Below are 25,153 nucleotides of genomic sequence, written 5' to 3'. Positions count from 1 at the left end.
TGACATTTTGAGTTATATACAGTTTAAAATACTACATGACATTATGAGTTATATACAGTTTAAAATACTACATGACATTTTGAGTTATATACAGTTTAAAATACTACATTACATTATGAGTTATATACAGTTTAAAATACTACATGACATTATGAGTTATATACAGTTTAAAATACTACATGACATTTTGAGTTATATACAGTTTAAAATACTACATGACATTATGAGTTATATACAGTTTTAAATACTACATGACATTTTGAGTTATATACAGTTTAAAATACTACATGACATTACATCACAGTTATATACAGTTTAAAATATTACATGACATTATGAGTTATATACAGTTTAAAATACTACATGACATTATGAGTTATATACAGTTTAAAATACTACATGACATTTTGAGTTATATACAGTTTAAAATACTACATTACATTATGAGTTATATACAGTTTAAAATACTACATGACATTACATCACAGTTATATACAGTTTAAATTACTACATGACATTATGAGTTATATACAGTTTAAAATACTACATTACATTTTGAGTTATATACAGTTTAAAATACTACATGACATTATGAGTTATATACAGTTTTAAATACTACATGACATTTTGAGTTATATACAGTTTAAAATACTACATGACATTACATCACAGTTATATACAGTTTAAATTACTACATGACATTATGAGTTATATACAGTTTAAAATACTACATTACATTTTGAGTTATATACAGTTTAAAATACTACATGACATTATGAGTTATATACAGTTTTAAATACTACATGACATTTTGAGTTATATACAGTTTAAAATACTACATGACATTACATCACAGTTATATACAGTTTAAAATATTACATGACATTATGTGTTATATACAGTTTAAAATACTACATGACATTATGAGTTATATACAGTTTAAAATACTACATGACATTATGAGTTATATACAGTTTAAAATACTACATGACATTTTGAGTTATATACAGTTTAAAATACTACATGACATTACATCACAGTTATATACAGTTTAAAATATTACATGACATTATGAGTTATATACAGTTTAAAATACTACATGACATTATGAGTTATATACAGTTTAAAATACTACATGACATTATGAGTTATATACAGTTTAAAATACTACATTACATTTTGAGTTATATACAGTTTAAAATACTACATGACATTATGAGTTATATACAGTTTTAAATACTACATGACATTTTGAGTTATATACAGTTTAAAATACTACATGACATTACATCACAGTTATATACAGTTTAAATTACTACATGACATTATGAGTTATATACAGTTTAAAATACTACATTACATTTTGAGTTATATACAGTTTAAAATACTACATGACATTATGAGTTATATACAGTTTAAAATACTACATGACATTTTGAGTTATATACAGTTTAAAATACTACATGACATTACATCACAGTTATATACAGTTTAAAATATTACATGACATTATGTGTTATATACAGTTTAAAATACTACATGACATTATGAGTTATATACAGTTTAAAATACTACATGACATTATGAGTTATATACAGTTTAAAATACTACATGACATTTTGAGTTATATACAGTTTAAAATACTACATGACATTTTGAGTTATATACAGTTTAAAATAGTACATGACATTACATCACAGTTATATACAGTTTAAAATACTACATGACATTATGAGTTATATACAGTTTAAAATACTACATGACATTATGAGTTATATACAGTTTAAAATACTACATGACATTTTGAGTTATATACAGTTTAAAATACTACATGACATTATGAGTTATATACAGTTTTAAATACTACATGACATTTTGAGTTATATACAGTTTAAAATACTACATGACATTACATCACAGTTATATACAGTTTAAAATATTACATGACATTATGAGTTATATACAGTTTAAAATACTACATGACATTATGATTTATATACAGTTTAAAATACTACATGACATTATGAGTTATATACAGTTTAAAATACTACATGACATTTTGAGTTATATACAGTTTAAAATACTACATTACATTATGAGTTATATACAGTTTAAAATACTACATGACATTACATCACAGTTATATACAGTTTAAATTACTACATGACATTATGAGTTATATACAGTTTAAAATACTACATGACATTTTGAGTTATATACAGTTTAAAATACTACATGACATTATGAGTTATATACAGTTTTAAATACTACATGACATTTTGAGTTATATACAGTTTAAAATACTACATGACATTACATCACAGTTATATACAGTTTAAAACATTACATGACATTATGAGTTATATACAGTTTAAAATACTACATGACATTATGAGTTATATACAGTTTAAAATACTACATGACATTATGAGTTATATACAGTTTAAAATACTACATGACATTATGAGTTATATACAGTTTAAAATACTACATGACATTACATCACAGTTATATACAGTTTAAAATACTACATGATATTATGAGTTATATACAGTTTAAAATACTACATGACATTTTGAGTTATATACAGTTTAAAATACAACATGACATTATGAGTTATATACAGTTTAAAATACTACATGACATTATGAGTTATATACAGTTTAAAATACTACATGACATTATGAGTTATATACAGTTTAAAATACTACATGACATTATGAGTTATATACAGTTTAAAATACTACATGACATTATGAGTTATAAACAGTTTAAAATACTACATGACATTATGAGTTATATACAGTTTAAAATACTACATGACATTATGAGTTATATACAGTTTAAAATACTACATGACATTATGAGTTATATACAGTTTAAAATACTACATGACATTACATCACAGTTATATACAGTTTAAAATACTACATGACATTATGAGTTATATACAGTTTAAAATACTACATGACATTTTGAGTTATATACAGTTTAAAATACTACATGACATTTTGAGTTATATACAGTTTAAAATAGTACATGACATTACATCACAGTTATATACAGTTTAAAATACTACATGACATTATGAGTTATATACAGTTTAAAATACTACATGACATTATGAGTTATATACAGTTTAAAATACTACATGACATTATGAGTTATATACAGTTTAAAACGCTACATGACATTTTGAGTTATATACAGTTTAAAATACTACATGACATTATGAGTTATATACAGTTTAAAATACTACATGACATTTTGAGTTATATACAGTTTAAAATACTACATTACATTATGAGTTATATACAGTTTAAAATACTACATGACATTTTGAGTTATATACAGTTTAAAATACTACATGACATTATGAGTTATATACAGTTTAAAATACTACATGACATTATGAGTTATATACAGTTTAAAACGCTACATGACATTTTGAGTTATATACAGTTTAAAATACTACATGACATTATGAGTTATATACAGTTTAAAATACTACATGACATTATGAGTTATATACAGTTTAAAATACTACATGACATTATGAGTTATATACAGTTTAAAATACTACATGACATTATGAGTTATATACAGTTTAAAATACTACATGACATTACATCACAGTTATATACAGTTTAAAATACTACATGACATTATGAGTTATATACAGTTTAAAATACTACATGACATTTTGAGTTATATACAGTTTAAAATACTACATGACATTTTGAGTTATATACAGTTTAAAATAGTACATGACATTACATCACAGTTATATACAGTTTAAAATACTACATGACATTATGAGTTATATACAGTTTAAAATACTACATGACATTATGAGTTATATACAGTTTAAAATACTACATGACATTATGAGTTATATACAGTTTAAAACGCTACATGACATTTTGAGTTATATACAGTTTAAAATACTACATGACATTATGAGTTATATACAGTTTAAAATACTACATGACATTTTGAGTTATATACAGTTTAAAATACTACATGACATTATGAGTTATATACAGTTTTAAATACTACATGACATTATGAGTTATATACAGTTTAAAACGCTACATGACATTTTGAGTTATATACAGTTTAAAATACTACATGACATTATGAGTTATATACAGTTTAAAATACTACATGACATTTTGAGTTATATACAGTTTAAAATACTACATGACATTATGAGTTATATACAGTTTTAAATACTACATGACATTTTGAGTTATATACAGTTTAAAATACTACATGACATTATGAGTTATATACAGTTTAAAATACTACATGACATTATGAGTTATATACAGTTTAAAATACTACATGACATTACATCACAGTTATATACAGTTTAAAATACTACATGACATTATGAGTTATATACAGTTTAAAATACTACATGACATTATGAGTTATATACAGTTTAAAATACTACATGACATTATGAGTTATATACAGTTTAAAATACTACATGACATTATGAGTTATATACAGTTTAAAATAGTACATGACATTACATCACAGTTATATACAGTTTAAAATACTACATGACATTATGAGTTATATACAGTTTAAAATACTACATGACATTATGAGTTATATACAGTTTAAAATACTACATGACATTATGAGTTATATACAGTTTAAAATACTACATGACATTACATCACAGTTATATACAGTTTAAAATACTACATTACATCACAGTTATATACAGTTTAAAATACTACATGACATTATGAGTTATATACAGTTTAAAATACTACATGGCATTATGAGTTATATACAGTTTAAAATACTACATGATATTATGAGTTATATACAGTTTAAAATACTACATGACATTATGAGTTATATACAGTTTAAAATACTACATGACATTATGAGTTATATACAGTTTAAAATACTACATGACATTATGAGTTATATACAGTTTAAAATACTACATGACATTATGAGTTATATACAGTTTAAAATACTACATGACATTATGAGTTATATACAGTTTAAAATACTACATGACATTACATCACAGTTATATACAGTTTAAAATACTACATGACATCACATTTCATAACACCTTACCCATCACATTCAGTGTTTTCCCTCTGCCACTACTCCATGTGTACGTGCCTGTTCCCTCTGCCACTACTCCATGTGTATGTGCCTGTTCCCTTTGCCACTACTCCATGTGTACGTGCCTGTTCCCTCTCCCACTACTCCATGTGTACGTGCCTGTTCCCTCTGCCACTACTCCATGTGTACGTGCCTGTTCCCTCTGCCACTACTCCATGTGTACGTGCCTGTGTGTTCCCTCTGCCACTACTCCATGTGTACGTGCCTGTGTGTTCCCTCTGCCACTACTCCATGTGTACGTGCCTGTTCCCTCTGCCACTACTCCATGTGTACGTGCCTGTGTGTTCCCTCTGCCACTACTCCATGTGTACGTGCCTGTGTGTTCCCTCTGCCACTACTCCATGTGTATGTGCCTGTTCCCTCTGCCACTACTCCATGTGTATGTGCCTGTTCCCTCTGCCACTACTCCATGTGTACGTGCCTGTTCCCTCTGCCACTACTCCATGTGTATGTGCCTGTTCCCTCTGCCACTACTCCATGTGTATGTGCCTGTTCCCTCTGCCACTACTCCATGTGTACGTGCCTGTGTGTTCCCTCTGCCACTACTCCATGTGTACGTGCCTGTGTGTTCCCTCTGCCACTACTCCATGTGTATGTGCCTGTTCCCTCTGCCACTGCTCCATGTGTACGTGCCTGTTCCCTCTGCCACTACTCCATGTGTATGTGCCTGTTCCCTCTGCCACTACTCCATGTGTATGTGCCTGTTCCCTCTGCCACTACTCCATGTGTATGTGCCTGTTCCCTCTGCCACTACTCCATGTGTACGTGCCTGTTCCCTCTGCCACTACTCCATGTGTACGTGCCTGTTCCCTCTGCCACTACTCCATGTGTATGTGCCTGTTCCCTCTGCCACTACTCCATGTGTATGTGCCTGTTCCCTCTGCCACTACTCCATGTGTATGTGCCTGTTCCCTCTGCCACTACTCCATGTGTACGTGCCTGTTCCCTCTGCCACTACTCCATGTGTATGTGCCTGTTCCCTCTGCCACTACTCCATGTGTATGTGCCTGTTCCCTCTGCCACTACTCCATGTGTACGTGCCTGTTCCCTCTGCCACTACTCCATGTGTACGTGCCTGTTCCCTCTGCCACTACTCCATGTGTATGTGCCTGTGTATTCCCTCTGCCACTACTCCATGTGTACGTGCCTGTTCCCTCTGCCACTACTCCATGTGTACGTGCCTGTTCCCTCTGCCACTACTCCATGTGTACGTGCCTGTTCCCTCTGCCACTACTCCATGTGTACGTGCCTGTGTGTTCCCTCTGCCACTACTCCATGTGTACGTGCCTGTTCCCTCTGCCACTACTCCATGTGTATGTGCCTGTTCCCTCTGCCACTACTCCATGTGTACGTGCCTGTTCCCTCTGCCACTACTCCATGTGTACGTGCCTGTTCCCTCTGCCACTACTCTATGTGTATGTGCCTGTGTGTTTCCTCTGCCACTACTCCATGTGTACGTGCCTGTTCCCTCTGCCACTACTCCATGTGTACGTGCCTGTTCCCTCTGCCACTACTCCATGTGTATGTGCCTGTTCCCTCTGCCACTACTCCATGTGTATGTGCCTGTTCCCTCTGCCACTGCTCCATGTGTACGTGCCTGTTCCCTCTGCCACTACTCCATGTGTATGTGCCTGTTCCCTCTGCCACTACTCCATGTGTATGTTCCTGTTCCCTCTGCCACTACTCCATGTGTACGTGCCTGTTCCCTCTGCCACTACTCCATGTGTACGTGCCTGTTCCCTCTGCCACTACTCCATGTGTATGTGCCTGTGTATTCCCTCTGCCACTACTCCATGTGTATGTTCCTGTTCCCTCTGCCACTACTCCATGTGTACGTGCCTGTTCCCTCTGCCACTACTCCATGTGTACGTGCCTGTTCCCTCTGCCACTACTCCATGTGTATGTGCCTGTGTATTCCCTCTGCCACTACTCCATGTGTACGTGCCTGTTCCCTCTGCCACTACTCCATGTGTACGTGCCTGTTCCCTCTGCCACTACTCCATGTGTACGTGCCTGTTCCCTCTGCCACTACTCCATGTGTATGTGCCTGTGTGTTCCCTCTGCCACTACTCCATGTGTACGTGCCTGTTCCCTCTGCCACTACTCCATGTGTATGTGCCTGTTCCCTCTGCCACTACTCCATGTGTACGTGCCTGTTCCCTCTGCCACTACTCCATGTGTACGTGCCTGTTCCCTCTGCCACTACTCTATGTGTATGTGCCTGTGTGTTTCCTCTGCCACTACTCCATGTGTACGTGCCTGTTCCCTCTGCCACTACTCCATGTGTACGTGCCTGTTCCCTCTGCCACTACTCCATGTGTATGTGCCTGTTCCCTCTGCCACTACTCCATGTGTACGTGCCTGTTCCCTCTGCCACTACTCCATGTGTACGTGCCTGTTCCCTCTGCCACTACTCCATGTGTATGTGCCTGTTCCCTCTGCCACTACTCCATGTGTATGTGCCTGTTCCCTCTGCCACTACTCCATGTGTACGTGCCTGTTCCCTCTGCCACTACTCCATGTGTATGTGCCTGTTCCCTCTGCCACTACTCCATGTGTATGTGCCTGTTCCCTCTGCCACTACTCCATGTGTATGTGCCTGTTCCCTCTGCCACTACTCCATGTGTACGTGCCTGTGTGTTCCCTCTGCCACTACTCCATGTGTATGTGCCTGTGTGTTCCCTCTGCCACTACTCCATGTGTACGTGCCTGTTCCCTCTGCCACTACTCCATGTGTATGTGCCTGTGTATTCCCTCTGCCACTACTCCATGTGTACGTGCCTGTTCCCTCTGCCACTACTCCATGTGTATGTGCCTGTGTGTTCCCTCTGCCACTACTCCATGTGTATGTGCCTGTTCCCTCTGCCACTACTCCATGTGTACGTGCCTGTGTGTTCCCTCTGCCACTACTCCATGTGTATGTGCCTGTGTGTTCCCTCTGCCACTACTCCATGTGTACGTGCCTGTTCCCTCTGCCACTACTCCATGTGTATGTGCCTGTGTATTCCCTCTGCCACTACTCCATGTGTACGTGCCTGTTCCCTCTGCCACTACTCCATGTGTACGTGCCTGTTCCCTCTGCCACTACTCCATGTGTACGTGCCTGTGTGTTCCCTCTTCACAGTCCCCGCTGTTCCATAAGGTGTAATTTTTACCTGTTATTTGCATCAGTTACCTGATGTGGAATAGAGTTCCATGGTAGTCATGGCTACATATTGGGATGTAAACACATTTGTGGACAACATTTGAGATAATAAGCTCTTTGTGAGTACGGAACATTTCTGGGACCTTTTATTTCAGCTCATGGAACATGGGACCAACACTTTACATGTTGCATACACATTTTTGTTCAGTGTATATTAGCGGGTTAGGGTCAGACGCAGGCCTCTTATCTTCACTTTATCACATATAGTCGGGTGGTTACGGAAGTGTGTGGGTTAACAAACAGCTGAGCCGTAAACCATTAGTGTGTTGTGTCATGGGTGGCAGGTAACCTAACGGTTAGTGCGTTGGGTCAGTAACCAAAAGGTCGCTAGTTTGAATCCCTGAGCTGACAAGGGTGCAAAAAATAAATGTCAATTTCATACCACACACTTGTACATGTATGTTATCACCCACGGGTAACACACTGATACATGTATGTTATCACCCACGGGTAACACACTGATACATGTATGTTATCACCCACAGGTAACACACTGATACATGTATGTTATCACCCACAGGTAACACACTGATACATGTATGTTATCACCCACAGGTAACACACTGATACATGTATGAAAGACGACAAATATAAGCACCCCCTATGTCTGAACTAGCGTCCCATCCCGTCTCACCCTCAGTGTGTCTTTGCTGTCTTGGTAGAAGCAGAGTGTCTGTTTGTAAAGCACTGCATGATGGGAGCTCCATGCTCGAGACCTGGCCTAGAACAGACAGACAGACACATTAACTATCTGGAGATCTGACCTAGAACACACTGTTAGACCTGGTAATGTATTAAAACCCTCCAGACAGACACACTAGTGTTAGACCTGGTAATGTATTAAAACCCTCCAGACAGACACACTAGTGTTAGAACTGGTAATGTATTAAAACCCTCCAGACAGACACACTAATGTTAGACCTGGTAATGTATTAAAACCCTCCAGACAGACACACTAGTGTTAGACCAGGTAATGTATTAAAACCCTCCAGACAGACACACTAGTGTTAGACCTGGTAATTTATTAAAACCCTCCAGACAGACACACTACTGTTAGACCTGGTAATGTATTAAAACCCTCCAGACAGACACACTAGTGTTAGACCTGGTAATGTATTAAAACCCTCCAGACAGACACACTAGTGTTAGAACTGGTAATGTATTAAAACCCTCCAGACAGACACACTAATGTTAGACCTGGTAATGTATTAAAACCCTCCAGACAGACACACTAGTGTTAGACCAGGTAATGTATTAAAACCCTCCAGACAGACACACTAGTGTTAGACCTGGTAATTTATTAAAACCCTCCAGACAGACACACTACTGTTAGACCTGGTAATGTATTAAAACCCTCCAGACAGACACACTAGTGTTAGACCTGGTAATGTATTAAAACCCTCCAGACAGACACACTAGTGTTAGACCTGGTAATGTATTAAAACCCTCCAGACAGACACACTAGTGTTAGACCTGGTAATGTATTAAAACCCTCCAGACAGACACACTAGTGTTAGACCTGGTAATGTATTAAAACCCTCCAGACAGACACACTAGTGTTAGACCTGGTAATGTATTAAAACCCTCCAGACAGACACACTAGTGTTAGACCTGGTAATGTATTAAAACCCTCCAGACAGACACACTAGTGTTAGACCTGGTAATGTATTAAAACCCTCCAGACAGACACACTAGTGTTAGACCTGGTAATTTATTAAAACCCTCCAGACAGAACCACTAGTGTTAGACCTGGTAATGTATTAAAACCCTCCAGACAGACACACTAGTGTTAGACCTGGTAATGTATTAAAACCCTCCAGACAGACACACTAGTGTTAGACCTGGTAATTTATTAAAACCCTCCAGACAGAACCACTAGTGTTAGACCAGGTAATGTATTAAAACCCTCCAGACAGACACACTAGTGTTAGACCTGGTAATTTATTAAAACCCTCCAGACAGAACCACTAGTGTTAGACCAGGTAATGTATTAAAACCCTCCAGACAGACACACTAGTGTTAGACCTGGTAATTTATTAAAACCCTCCAGACAGAACCACTAGTGTTAGACCAGGTAATGTATTAAAACCCTCCAGACAGACACACTAGTGTTAGACCAGGTAATGTATTAAAACCCTCCAGACAGACACACTAGTGTTAGACCTGGTAATGTATTAAAACCCTCCAGACAGAACCACTAGTGTTAGACCTGGTAATGTATTAAAACCCTCCAGACAGACACACTAGTGTTAGACCAGGTAATGTAACCATCCTGAGCTCTTATTGGATCCACTGGTCACTGGTTGATATCTGGCTGGAAGGACCAGGCCAGAGCTTAAGATGATGAAACGATGTAGTGTAGAGTGTAAATGTAGTATAGAGTGTAATTGTTGTTGTGTATGTAGTATAGAGTGTAAACATTGTACTATAGAGTGTACATGTATCATATAGTGTGAATGTTGTAGTATAGAGTGTAAATGTTGTAAGATAGAGCGTAAATGTTGTACTATAGATTGTAAATGTTTTATAGAGTGTACATTTTGTAGTATAGAGTGTAAATGTAGTATATAGTGTAAATGTAGTATCGAGTGTGAATGTTGTGTATATAGTGTAAATGTTGTATAGAGTGTAAATGTTGTATAAATGCAATAGAATCTATAGTACTGCTTCCTTCTCACCTTCTTCCCTCCCAGCTGCAGCTTGTGCTTCCGCTCCAGGGTTCCCTCCATCCTCTGCAGCTCAGACCCACTCCCATTCTGATGACATGTTTGAAATAAATACATGATAAGACCAAAGAGAGCAACACATCCCAATATCAGCCAGACACAAAAATGACACCTTTATTCACTATAACAGTATCTGATAGAAAAGGCACAAATTCACTAAGATGACTAACTACCTGACTAACCAGATGACTAACCAGATTACTAACTAGCTGAGTAACTAGCAGACTAACCTGATTACTAACTAGCTGACTAACTAGCAGACTAACCAAATTAATAACTACCTGACTAACCAGATGACTAACTAGCTGACTAACCAGATGACTAACTAGCTGACTAACCAGATGACTAACTAGCTGACTAACCAGATGACTAACTAGCTGACTAACCAGATGACTAACTAGCTGACTAACCAGATGACTAAATAGCTGACTAACTAGCTGACTAACCAGATTACTAACCAGATGACTAACTAGCTGACTAACCAGATGACTAACTAGCTGACTAACCAGATGACTAACTAGCTGACTAACTAGCAGACTAACCAGATGACTAACTAGCTGACTAACCAGATGACTAAATAGCTGACTAACTAGCTGACTAACCAGATTACTAACCAGATGACTAACTAGCTGACTAACCAGATGACTAACTAGCTGACTAACTAGCTGACTAACCAGATGACTAACTAGCTGACTAACCAGATGACTAACTAGCTGACTAACCAGATGACTAACTAGCTGACTAACCAGATGACTAACTAGCTGACTAACCAGATGACTAACTAGCTGACTAACCAGATGACTAACTAGCTGACTAACTAGCAGACAAATCAGATGACTAACTAGCTGACTAACCAGATGACTAACCAGATGACTAACTAGCTGACTAACTAGCTGACTAACCAGATGACTAACTAGCTGACTAACTAGCTGACTAACTAGCAGACTAATCAGATGACTAACTACCTGACTAACCAGATGACTAACTAGCTGACTAACCAGATGACTAACTAGCTGACAAACAGGTGACTAACTAGCTGACTAACTAGCTGACTAACTAGCTGACTAACCAGATTACTAACTAGCTGACTAACTAGCTGACTAACTAGCAGACTAATCAGATGACTAACTAGCTGACTAACCAGATGACTAACCAGATGACTAACTAGCTGACTAACCAGATTACTAACTAGCTGACTAACCAGATGACTAACTAGCTGACTAACCAGATGACTAACCAGATGACTAACTAGCTGACTAACTAGCAGACTAACCAGATGACTAACTAGCTGACTAACTAGCAGACTAATCAGATGACTAACTACCTGACTAACCAGATTACTAACTAGCTGACTAACCAGATGACTAACTAGCTGACTAACCAGATGACTAACCAGATGACTAACTAGCAGACTAACTAGCTGACTAACCAGATGACTAACCAGATGACTAACTAGCTGACTAACTAGCAGACTAACCAGATGACTAACTAGCTGACTAACTAGCAGACTAATCAGATGACTAACTACCTGACTAACCAGATGACTAACTAGCTGACTAACCAGATGACTAACTAGCTGACAAACAGGTGACTAAATAGCTGACTAACTAGCTGACTAACCAGATTACTAACCAGATGACTAACTAGCTGACTAACCAGATGACTAACTAGCTGACTAACCAGATGACTAACTAGCTGACTAACTAGCAGACTAACCAGATGACTAACTAGCTGACTAACCAGATGACTAAATAGCTGACTAACTAGCTGACTAACCAGATTACTAACCAGATGACTAACTAGCTGACTAACCAGATGACTAACTAGCTGACTAACTAGCTGACTAACCAGATGACTAACTAGCTGACTAACCAGATGACTAACTAGCTGACTAACCAGATGACTAACTAGCTGACTAACCAGATGACTAACTAGCTGACTAACCAGATGACTAACTAGCTGACTAACCAGATGACTAACTAGCTGACTAACCAGATGACTAACTAGCTGACTAACCAGATGACTAAATAGCTGACTAACTAGCTGACTAACCAGATTACTAACCAGATGACTAACTAGCTGACTAACCAGATGACTAACTAGCTGACTAACCAGATGACTAACTAGCTGACTAACTAGCAGACTAACCAGATGACTAACTAGCTGACTAACCAGATGACTAAATAGCTGACTAACTAGCTGACTAACCAGATTACTAACCAGATGACTAACTAGCTGACTAACCAGATGACTAAATAGCTGACTAACTAGCTGACTAACCAGATTACTAACCAGATGACTAACTAGCTGACTAACCAGATGACTAACTAGCTGACTAACTAGCTGACTAACCAGATGACTAACTAGCTGACTAACCAGATGACTAACTAGCTGACTAACCAGATGACTAACTAGCTGACTAACCAGATGACTAACTAGCTGACTAACCAGATGACTAACTAGCTGACTAACCAGATGACTAACTAGCTGACTAACCAGATGACTAACTAGCTGACTAACTAGCAGACAAATCAGATGACTAACTAGCTGACTAACCAGATGACTAACTAGCTGACTAACTAGCAGACAAATCAGATGACTAACTAGCTGACTAACCAGATGACTAACCAGATGACTAACTAGCTGACTAACTAGCTGACTAACCAGATGACTAACTAGCTGACTAACTAGCTGACTAACTAGCAGACTAATCAGATGACTAACTACCTGACTAACCAGATGACTAACTAGCTGACTAACCAGATGACTAACTAGCTGACAAACAGGTGACTAACTAGCTGACTAACTAGCTGACTAACTAGCTGACTAACCAGATTACTAACTAGCTGACTAACTAGCTGACTAACTAGCAGACTAATCAGATGACTAACTAGCTGACTAACCAGATGACTAACCAGATGACTAACTAGCTGACTAACCAGATGACTAACTAGCTGACTAACCAGATTACTAACTAGCTGACTAACCAGATGACTAACTAGCTGACTAACCAGATGACTAACCAGATGACTAACTAGCTGACTAACTAGCAGACTAACCAGATGACTAACTAGCTGACTAACTAGCAGACTAATCAGATGACTAACTACCTGACTAACCAGATTACTAACTAGCTGACTAACCAGATGACTAACTAGCTGACTAACCAGATGACTAACCAGATGACTAACTAGCAGACTAACTAGCTGACTAACCAGATGACTAACCAGATGACTAACTAGCTGACTAACTAGCAGACTAACCAGATGACTAACTAGCTGACTAACTAGCAGACTAATCAGATGACTAACTACCTGACTAACCAGATGACTAACTAGCTGACTAACCAGATGACTAACTAGCTGACAAACAGGTGACTAAATAGCTGACTAACTAGCTGACTAACCAGATTACTAACCAGATGACTAACTAGCTGACTAACCAGATGACTAACTAGCTGACTAACCAGATGACTAACTAGCTGACTAACTAGCAGACTAACCAGATGACTAACTAGCTGACTAACCAGATGACTAAATAGCTGACTAACTAGCTGACTAACCAGATTACTAACCAGATGACTAACTAGCTGACTAACCAGATGACTAACTAGCTGACTAACTAGCTGACTAACCAGATGACTAACTAGCTGACTAACCAGATGACTAACTAGCTGACTAACCAGATGACTAACTAGCTGACTAACCAGATGACTAACTAGCTGACTAACCAGATGACTAACTAGCTGACTAACCAGATGACTAACTAGCTGACTAACCAGATGACTAACTAGCTGACTAACTAGCAGACTAACCAGATGACTAACTAGCTGACTAACTAGCAGACTAACTAGCTGACTAACCAGATGACTAACCAGATGACTAACTAGCTGACTAACTAGCAGACTAACCAGATGACTAACTAGCTGACTAACTAGCAGACTAACTAGCTGACTAACCAGATGACTAACCAGATGACTAACTAGCTGACTAACTAGCAGACTAACCAGATGACTAACTAGCTGACTAACTAGCAGACTAATCAGATGACTAACTACCTGACTAACCAGATGACTAACTAGCTGACTAACCAGATGACTAACTAGCTGACAAACAGGTGACTAACTAGCTGACTAACTAGCTGACTAACTAGCTGACTAACCAGATTACTAACTAGCTGACTAACCAGATGACTAACTAGCTGACTAACCAGATGACTAACCAGATGACTAACTAGCTGACTAACTAGCAGACTAATCAGATGACTAACTAGCTGACTAACCAGATGACTAACCAGATGACTAACTAGCTGACTAACTAGCTGACTAACCAGATGACTAACTAGCTGACTAACTAGCTGACTAACTAGCAGACAAATCAGATGACTAACTAGCTGACTAACCAGATGACTAACTAGCTGACTAACCAGATGACTAACCAGCTGACTAACTAGCAGACTAACCAGATGACTAACTAGCTGACTAACTAGCAGACTAATCAGATGACTAACTACCTGACTAACCAGATGACTAACTAGCTGACTAACCAGATGACTAACTAGCTGACAAACAGGTGACTAACTAGCTGACTAACTAGCTGACTAACTAGCTGACTAACCAGATTACTAACTAGCTGACTAACCAGATGACTAACTAGCTGACTAACCAGATGACTAACCAGATGACTAACTAGCTGACTAACTAGCAGACTAACCAGATGACTAACTAGCTGACTAACTAGCAGACTAATCAGATGACTAACTACCTGACTAACCAGATGACTAACTAGCTGACTAACCAGATGACTAACTAGCTGACAAACAGGTGACTAACTAGCTGACTAACTAGCTGACTAACTAGCTGACTAACCAGATTACTAACTAGCTGACTAACCAGATGACTAACTAGCTGACTAACCAGATGACTAACCAGATGACTAACTAGCAGACTAACTAGCTGACTAAACAGATGACTAACCAGATGACTAACTAGCTGACTAACTAGCAGACTAACCAGATGACTAACTAGCTGACTAACTAGCTGACTAACCAGATGACTAACTAGCTGACTAACTAGCTGACTAACCAGATTACTAACTAGCTGACTAACCAGATGACTAACTAGCTGACTAACCAGATGACTAACTAGCTGACAAACAGGTGACTAACTAGCTGACTAACTAGCTGACTAACTAGCTGACTAACCAGATTACTAACTAGCTGACTAACCAGATGACTAACTAGCTGACTAACCAGATGACTAACCAGATGACTAACTAGCTGACTAACTAGCAGACTAATCAGATGACTAACTAGCTGACTAACCAGATGACTAACCAGATGACTAACTAGCTGACTAACTAGCTGACTAACCAGATGACTAACTAGCTGACTAACTAGCTGACTAACTAGCAGACAAATCAGATGACTAACTAGCTGACTAACCAGATGACTAACTAGCTGACTAACCAGATGACTAACCAGATGACTAACTAGCTGACTAACTAGCAGACTAACCAGATGACTAACTAGCTGACTAACTAGCAGACTAATCAGATGACTAACTACCTGACTAACCAGATGACTAACTAGCTGACTAACCAGATGACTAACTAGCTGACAAACAGGTGACTAACTAGCTGACTAACTAGCTGACTAACTAGCTGACTAACCAGATTACTAACTAGCTGACTAACCAGATGACTAACTAGCTGACTAACCAGATGACTAACCAGATGACTAACTAGCTGACTAACTAGCAGACTAACCAGATGACTAACTAGCTGACTAACTAGCAGACTAATCAGATGACTAACTACCTGACTAACCAGATGACTAACTAGCTGACTAACCAGATGACTAACTAGCTGACAAACAGGTGACTAACTAGCTGACTAACTAGCTGACTAACTAGCTGACTAACCAGATTACTAACTAGCTGACTAACCAGATGACTAACTAGCTGACTAACCAGATGACTAACCAGATGACTAACTAGCAGACTAACTAGCTGACTAACCAGATGACTAACCAGATGACTAACTAGCTGACTAACTAGCAGACTAACCAGATGACTAACTAGCTGACTAACTAGCAGACTAATCAGATGACTAACTACCTGACTAACCAGATGACTAACTAGCTGACTAACCAGATGACTAACTAGCTGACAAACAGGTGACTAACTAGCTGACTAACTAGCTGACTAACTAGCTGACTAACCAGATTACTAACTAGCTGACTAACCAGATGACTAACTAGCTGACTAACCAGATGACTAACCAGATGACTAACTAGCTGACTAACTAGCAGACTAATCAGATGACTAACTAGCTGACTAACCAGATGACTAACTAGCTGACTAACCAGATGACTAACCAGATGACTAACTAGCAGACTAACTAGCTGACTAAACAGATGACTAACCAGATGACTAACTAGCTGACTAACTAGCAGACTAACCAGATGACTAACTAGCTGACTAACTAGCTGACTAACCAGATTACTAACTAGCTGACTAACCAGATGACTAACTAGCTGACTAACCAGATGACTAACCAGATGACTAACTAGCTGACTAACTAGCAGACTAATCAGATGACTAACTAGCTGACTAACCAGATGACTAACCAGATGACTAACTAGCTGACTAACTAGCTGACTAACCAGATGACTAACTAGCTGACTAACTAGCTGACTAACTAGCAGACAAATCAGATGACTAACTAGCTGAATAACCAGATGACTAACTAGCTGACTAACCAGATGACTAACCAGATGACTAACTAGCTGACTAACTAGCAGACTAACCAGATGACTAACTAGCTGACTAACTAGCAGACTAATCAGATGACTAACTACCTGACTAACCAGATGACTAACTAGCTGACTAACCAGATGACTAACTAGCTGACAAACAGGTGACTAACTAGCTGACTAACTAGCTGACTAACTAGCTGACTAACCAGATGACTAACTAGCTGACAAACAGGTGACTAACTAGCTGACTAACTAGCTGACTAACTAGCTGACTAACCAGATTACTAACTAGCTGACTAACCAGATGACTAACTAGCTGACTAACCATATGACTAACCAGATGACTAACTATCTGACTAACCAGATGACTAACTAGCTGACTAACCAGATGACTAACTAGCTGACAAACAGGTGACTAACTAGCTGACTAACTAGCTGACTAACCAGATTACTAACTAGCTGACTAACCAGATGACTAACTAGCTGACTAACCAGATGACTAACCAGATGACTAACTAGCTGACTAACTAGCTGACTAACCAGATGACTAACTAGCTGACTAACCAGATGACTAACCAGATGACTAACTATCTGACTAACCAGATGACTAACTAGCTGACTAACCAGATGACTAACTAGCTGACAAACAGGTGACTAACTAGCTGACTAACTAGCTGACTAACCAGATTACTAACTAGCTGACTAACCAGATGACTAACTAGCTGACTAACCAGATGACTAACCAGATGACTAACTAGCTGACTAACTAGCAGACTAACCAGATGACTAACTAGCTGACTAACTAGCAGACTAATCAGATGACTAACTACCTGACTAACCAGATGACTAACTAGCTGACTAACCAGATGACTAACTAGCTGACAAACAGGTGACTAACTAGCTGACTAACTAGCTGACTAACTAGCTGACTAACCAGATTACTAACTAGCTGACTAACCAGATGACTAACTAGCTGACTAACCAGATGACTAACCAGATGACTAACTAGCAGACTAACTAGCTGACTAACCAGATGACTAACCAGATGACTAACTAGCTGACTAACTAGCAGACTAACCAGATGACTAACTAGCTGACTAACTAGCAGACTAATCAGATGACTAACTACCTGACTAACCAGATGACTAACTAGCTGACTAACCAGATGACTAACTAGCTGACAAACAGGTGACTAACTAGCTGACTAACTAGCTGACTAACTAGCTGACTAACCAGATTACTAACTAGCTGACTAACCAGATGACTAACTAGCTGACTAACCAGATGACTAACCAGATGACTAACTAGCTGACTAACTAGCAGACTAATCAGATGACTAACTAGCTGACTAACCAGATGACTAACCAGATGACTAACTAGCTGACTAACTAGCTGACTAACCAGATGACTAACTAGCTGACTAACTAGCTGACTAACTAGCAGACAAATCAGATGACTAACTAGCTGACTAACCAGATGACTAACTAGCTGACTAACCAGATGACTAACCAGATGACTAACTAGCTGACTAACTAGCAGACTAACCAGATGACTAACTAGCTGACTAACTAGCAGACTAATCAGATGACTAACTACCTGACTAACCAGATGACTAACTAGCTGACTAACTAGCTGACTAACTAGCTGACTAACCAGATTACTAACTAGCTGACTAACCAGATGACTAACTAGCTGACTAACCAGATGACTAACCAGATGACTAACTAGCTGACTAACTAGCAGACTAACCAGATGACTAACTAGCTGACTAACTAGCAGACTAATCAGATGACTAACTACCTGACTAACCAGATGACTAACTAGCTGACTAACCAGATGACTAACTAGCTGACAAACAGGTGACTAACTAGCTGACTAACTAGCTGACTAACTAGCTGACTAACCAGATTACTAACTAGCTGACTAACCAGATGACTAACTAGCTGACTAACCAGATGACTAACCAGATGACTAACTAGCTGACTAACTAGCAGACTAATCAGATGACTAACTAGCTGACTAACCAGATGACTAACCAGATGACTAACTAGCTGACTAACTAGCTGACTAACCAGATGACTAACTAGCTGACTAACTAGCTGACTAACTAGCAGACAAATCAGATGACTAACTAGCTGACTAACCAGATGACTAACCAGATGACTAACTAGCTGACTAACCAGATGACTAACCAGATGACTAACTAGCAGACTAACTAGCTGACTAACCAGATGACTAACCAGATGACTAACTAGCTGACTAACTAGCAGACTAACCAGATGACTAACTAGCTGACTAACTAGCAGACTAATCAGATGACTAACTAGCTGACTAACCAGATGACTAACCAGATGACTAACTAGCTGACTAACTAGCTGACTAACTAGCAGACAAATCAGATGACTAACTAGCTGACTAACCAGATGACTAACTAGCTGACTAACCAGATGACTAACCAGATGACTAACTAGCTGACTAACTAGCAGACTAACCAGATGACTAACTAGCTGACTAACTAGCAGACTAATCAGATGACTAACTACCTGACTAACCAGATGACTAACTAGCTGACTAACTAGCTGACTAACTAGCTGACTAACCAGATTACTAACTAGCTGACTAACCAGATGACTAACTAGCTGACTAACCAGATGACTAACCAGATGACTAACTAGCTGACTAACTAGCAGACTAACCAGATGACTAACTAGCTGACTAACTAGCAGACTAATCAGATGACTAACTACCTGACTAACCAGATGACTAACTAGCTGACTAACCAGATGACTAACTAGCTGACAAACAGGTGACTAACTAGCTGACTAACTAGCTGACTAACTAGCTGACTAACCAGATTACTAACTAGCTGACTAACCAGATGACTAACTAGCTGACTAACCAGATGACTAACCAGATGACTAACTAGCTGACTAACTAGCAGACTAATCAGATGACTAACTAGCTGACTAACCAGATGACTAACCAGATGACTAACTAGCTGACTAACTAGCTGACTAACCAGATGACTAACTAGCTGACTAACTAGCTGACTAACTAGCAGACAAATCAGATGACTAACTAGCTGACTAACCAGATGACTAACCAGATGACTAACTAGCTGACTAACCAGATGACTAACCAGATGACTAACTAGCAGACTAACTAGCTGACTAACCAGATGACTAACCAGATGACTAACTAGCTGACTAACTAGCAGACTAACCAGATGACTAACTAGCTGACTAACTAGCAGACTAATCAGATGACTAACTACCTGACTAACCAGATGACTAACTAGCTGACTAACCAGCTGACTAACTAGCTGACTAACCAGATTACTAACTAGCTGACTAACCAGATGACTAACTAGCTGACTAACCAGATGACTAACCAGATGACTAACTAGCTGACTAACTAGCAGACTAACCAGATGACTAACTAGCTGACTAACTAGCAGACTAATCAGATGACTAACTACCTGACTAACCAGATGACTAACCAGATGACTAACTAGCTGACTAACTAGCTGACTAACCAGATGACTAACTAGCTGACTAACTAGCTGACTAACTAGCAGACAAATCAGATGACTAACTAGCTGACTAACCAGATGACTAACCAGATGACTAACTAGCTGACTAACCAGATGACTAACCAGATGACTAACTAGCAGACTAACTAGCTGACTAACCAGATGACTAACCAGATGACTAACTAGCAGACTAACTAGCTGACTAACCAGATGACTAACCAGATGACTAACTAGCTGACTAACTAGCAGACTAACCAGATGACTAACTAGCTGACTAACTAGCAGACTAATCAGATGACTAACTACCTGACTAACCAGATGACTAACTAGCTGACTAACTAGCTGACTAACTAGCTGACTAACCAGATGACTAACTAGCTGACTAACCAGATGACTAACTAGCTGACTAACTAGCAGACTAACCAGATGACTAACTAGCTGACTAACCAGATTACTAACCAGATGACTAACTAGCTGACTAACCAGATGACTAACTAGCTGACTAACTAGCAGACTAACCAGATGACTAACTAGCAGACTAACCAGATGACTAACTAGCTGACTAACCAGATGACTAACTAGCTGACTAACCAGATGACTAACTAGCTGACTAACCAGATGACTAACTAGCTGACTAACCAGATGACTAACTAGCTGACTAACTAGCAGACTAACCAGATGACTAACTAGCTGACTAACCAGATTACTAACCAGATGACTAACTAGCTGACTAACCAGATGACTAACTAGCTGACTAACTAGCAGACTAACCAGATGACTAACTAGCTGACTAACCAGATGACTAACTAGCTGACTAACCAGATGACTAACTAGCTGACTAACCAGATGACTAACTAGCTGACTAACCAGATGACTAACTAGCTGACTAACTAGCAGACTAACCAGATGACTAACTAGCTGACTAACTAGCAGACTAATCAGATGACTAACTAGCTGACTAACTAGCTGACTAACCAGATTACTAACTAGCTGACTAACCAGATGACTAACTAGCTGACTAACCAGATTACTAACTAGCTGACTAACCAGATGACTAACTAGCTGACTAACCAGATGACTAACCAGATGACTAACTAGCTGACTAACTAGCAGACTAATCAGATGACTAACTACCTGACTAACCAGATGACTAACTAGCTGACTAACCAGATGACTAACTAGCTGATAAACAGGTGACTAACTAGCTGACTAACTAGCTGACTAACTAGCTGACTAACCAGATTACTAACTAGCTGACTAACCAGATGACTAACTAGCAGACTAACTAGCAGACTAATCAGATGACTAACTAGCAGACTAATCAGATGACTAACTAGCTGACTAACTAGCTGACTAACCAGATTACTAACTAGCTGACTAACCAGATGACTAACTAGCTGACTAACCAGATGACTAACTAGCTGACTAACCAGATGACTAACTAGCTGACTAACTAGCAGACTAATCAGATGACTAACTAGCAGACTAATCAGATGACTAACTAGCTGACTAACTAGCTGACTAACCAGATTACTAACTAGCTGACTAACCAGATGACTAACTAGCTGACTAACCAGATTACTAACTAGCTGACTAACCAGATGACTAACTAGCTGACTAACCAGATGACTAACCAGATGACTAACTAGCTGACTAACTAGCAGACTAATCAGATGACTAACTACCTGACTAACCAGATGACTAACTAGCTGACTAACCAGATGACTAACTAGCTGATAAACAGGTGACTAACTAGCTGACTAACTAGCTGACTAACTAGCTGACTAACCAGATTACTAACTAGCTGACTAACCAGATGACTAACTAGCAGACTAATCAGATGACTAACTAGCTGACTAACTAGCTGACTAACCAGATTACTAACTAGCTGACTAACTAGCTGACTAACCAGATTACTAACTAGCAGACTAATCAGATGACTAACTACCTGACTAACCAGATGACTAACTAGCTGACTAACCAGATGACTAACTAGCTGACAAACAGGTGACTAACTAGCTGACTAACTAGCTGACTAACTAGCTGACTAACCAGATTACTAACTAGCTGACTAACCAGATGACTAACTAGCAGACTAATCAGATGACTAACTAGCTGACTAACTAGCTGACTAACCAGATTACTAACTAGCTGACTAACTAGCTGACTAACCAGATTACTAACTAGCTGACTAACCAGATGACTAACTAGCTGACTAACCAGATGACTAACCAGATGACTAACTAGCTGACTAACTAGCAGACTAATCAGATGACTAACTACCTGACTAACCAGATGACTAACTAGCTGACTAACCAGATGACTAACTAGCTGACAAACAGGTGACTAACTAGCTGACTAACTAGCTGACTAACTAGCTGACTAACCAGATTACTAACTAGCTGACTAACCAGATGACTAACTAGCAGACTAATCAGATGACTAACTAGCTGACTAACTAGCTGACTAACCAGATTACTAACTAGCTGACTAACTAGCAGACTAACCAGATGACTAACTAGCTGACTAACCAGATGACTAACTAGCTGACAAACAGGTGACTAACTAGCTGACTAACTAGCTGACTAACTAGCTGACTAACCATATTACTAACTAGCTGACTAACCAGATGACTAACTAGCAGACTAATCAGATGACTAACTAGCTGACTAACCAGATGACTAACTAGCTGACTAACCAGATGACTAACTAGCTGACTAACCAGATGACTAACTAGCTGACTAACTAGCAGACTAACCAGATGACTAACTAGCTGACTAACCAGATGACTAAATAGCTGACTAACTAGCTGACTAACCAGATTACTAACCAGATGACTAACTAGCTGACTAACCAGATGACTAACTAGCTGACTAACTAGCTGACTAACCAGATGACTAACTAGCTGACTAACCAGATGACTAACTAGCTGACTAACCAGATGACTAACTAGCTGACTAACCAGATGACTAACTAGCTGACTAACCAGATGACTAACTAGCTGACTAACCAGATGACTAACTAGCTGACTAACCAGATGACTAACTAGCTGACTAACTAGCAGACTAACCAGATGACTAACTAGCTGACTAACTAGCAGACTAACTAGCTGACTAACCAGATGACTAACCAGATGACTAACTAGCTGACTAACTAGCAGACTAACCAGATGACTAACTAGCTGACTAACTAGCAGACTAACTAGCTGACTAACCAGATGACTAACCAGATGACTAACTAGCTGACTAACTAGCAGACTAACCAGATGACTAACTAGCTGACTAACTAGCAGACTAATCAGATGACTAACTACCTGACTAACCAGATGACTAACTAGCTGACTAACCAGATGACTAACTAGCTGACAAACAGGTGACTAACTAGCTGACTAACTAGCTGACTAACTAGCTGACTAACCAGATTACTAACTAGCTGACTAACCAGATGACTAACTAGCTGACTAACCAGATGACTAACCAGATGACTAACTAGCTGACTAACTAGCTGACTAACCAGATTACTAACCAGATGACTAACTAGCTGACTAACCAGATGACTAACTAGCTGACTAACTAGCTGACTAACCAGATGACTAACCAGATGACTAACTAGCTGACTAACCAGATGACTAACTAGCTGACTAACCAGATGACTAACTAGCTGACTAACCAGATGACTAACTAGCTGACTAACCAGATGACTAACTAGCTGACTAACCAGATGACTAACTAGCTGACTAACTAGCAGACTAACCAGATGACTAACTAGCTGACT

General features: G+C 38.7%; 1 protein-coding gene across 1 annotated transcript in view; it reads right to left on the bottom strand.

The window, feature by feature from the left end:
- The window catches only part of LOC311121587 (uncharacterized protein), a 58,829-nt gene that overhangs the window by 22,760 nt on the left and 10,916 nt on the right, over positions 1-25,153 (bottom strand). The window contains exons 3-4 of the mRNA XM_084196047.1: positions 11,044-11,121; positions 9,000-9,086 (exon numbers count right to left, since the gene is read on the bottom strand). Coding sequence (XP_084052173.1) covers positions 9,000-9,086; positions 11,044-11,121 — 165 coding nt within the window. The remainder of the gene's footprint in view (positions 1-8,999; positions 9,087-11,043; positions 11,122-25,153) is intronic.

Source organism: Coregonus lavaretus (assembly GCF_964263955.1).
Source record: "Coregonus lavaretus genome assembly, contig: HAP1_SCAFFOLD_154, whole genome shotgun sequence".
Lineage (NCBI taxonomy): Eukaryota > Metazoa > Chordata > Actinopteri > Salmoniformes > Salmonidae > Coregonus > Coregonus lavaretus.
This window is presented reverse-complemented; position numbering and strand designations above follow the sequence as displayed.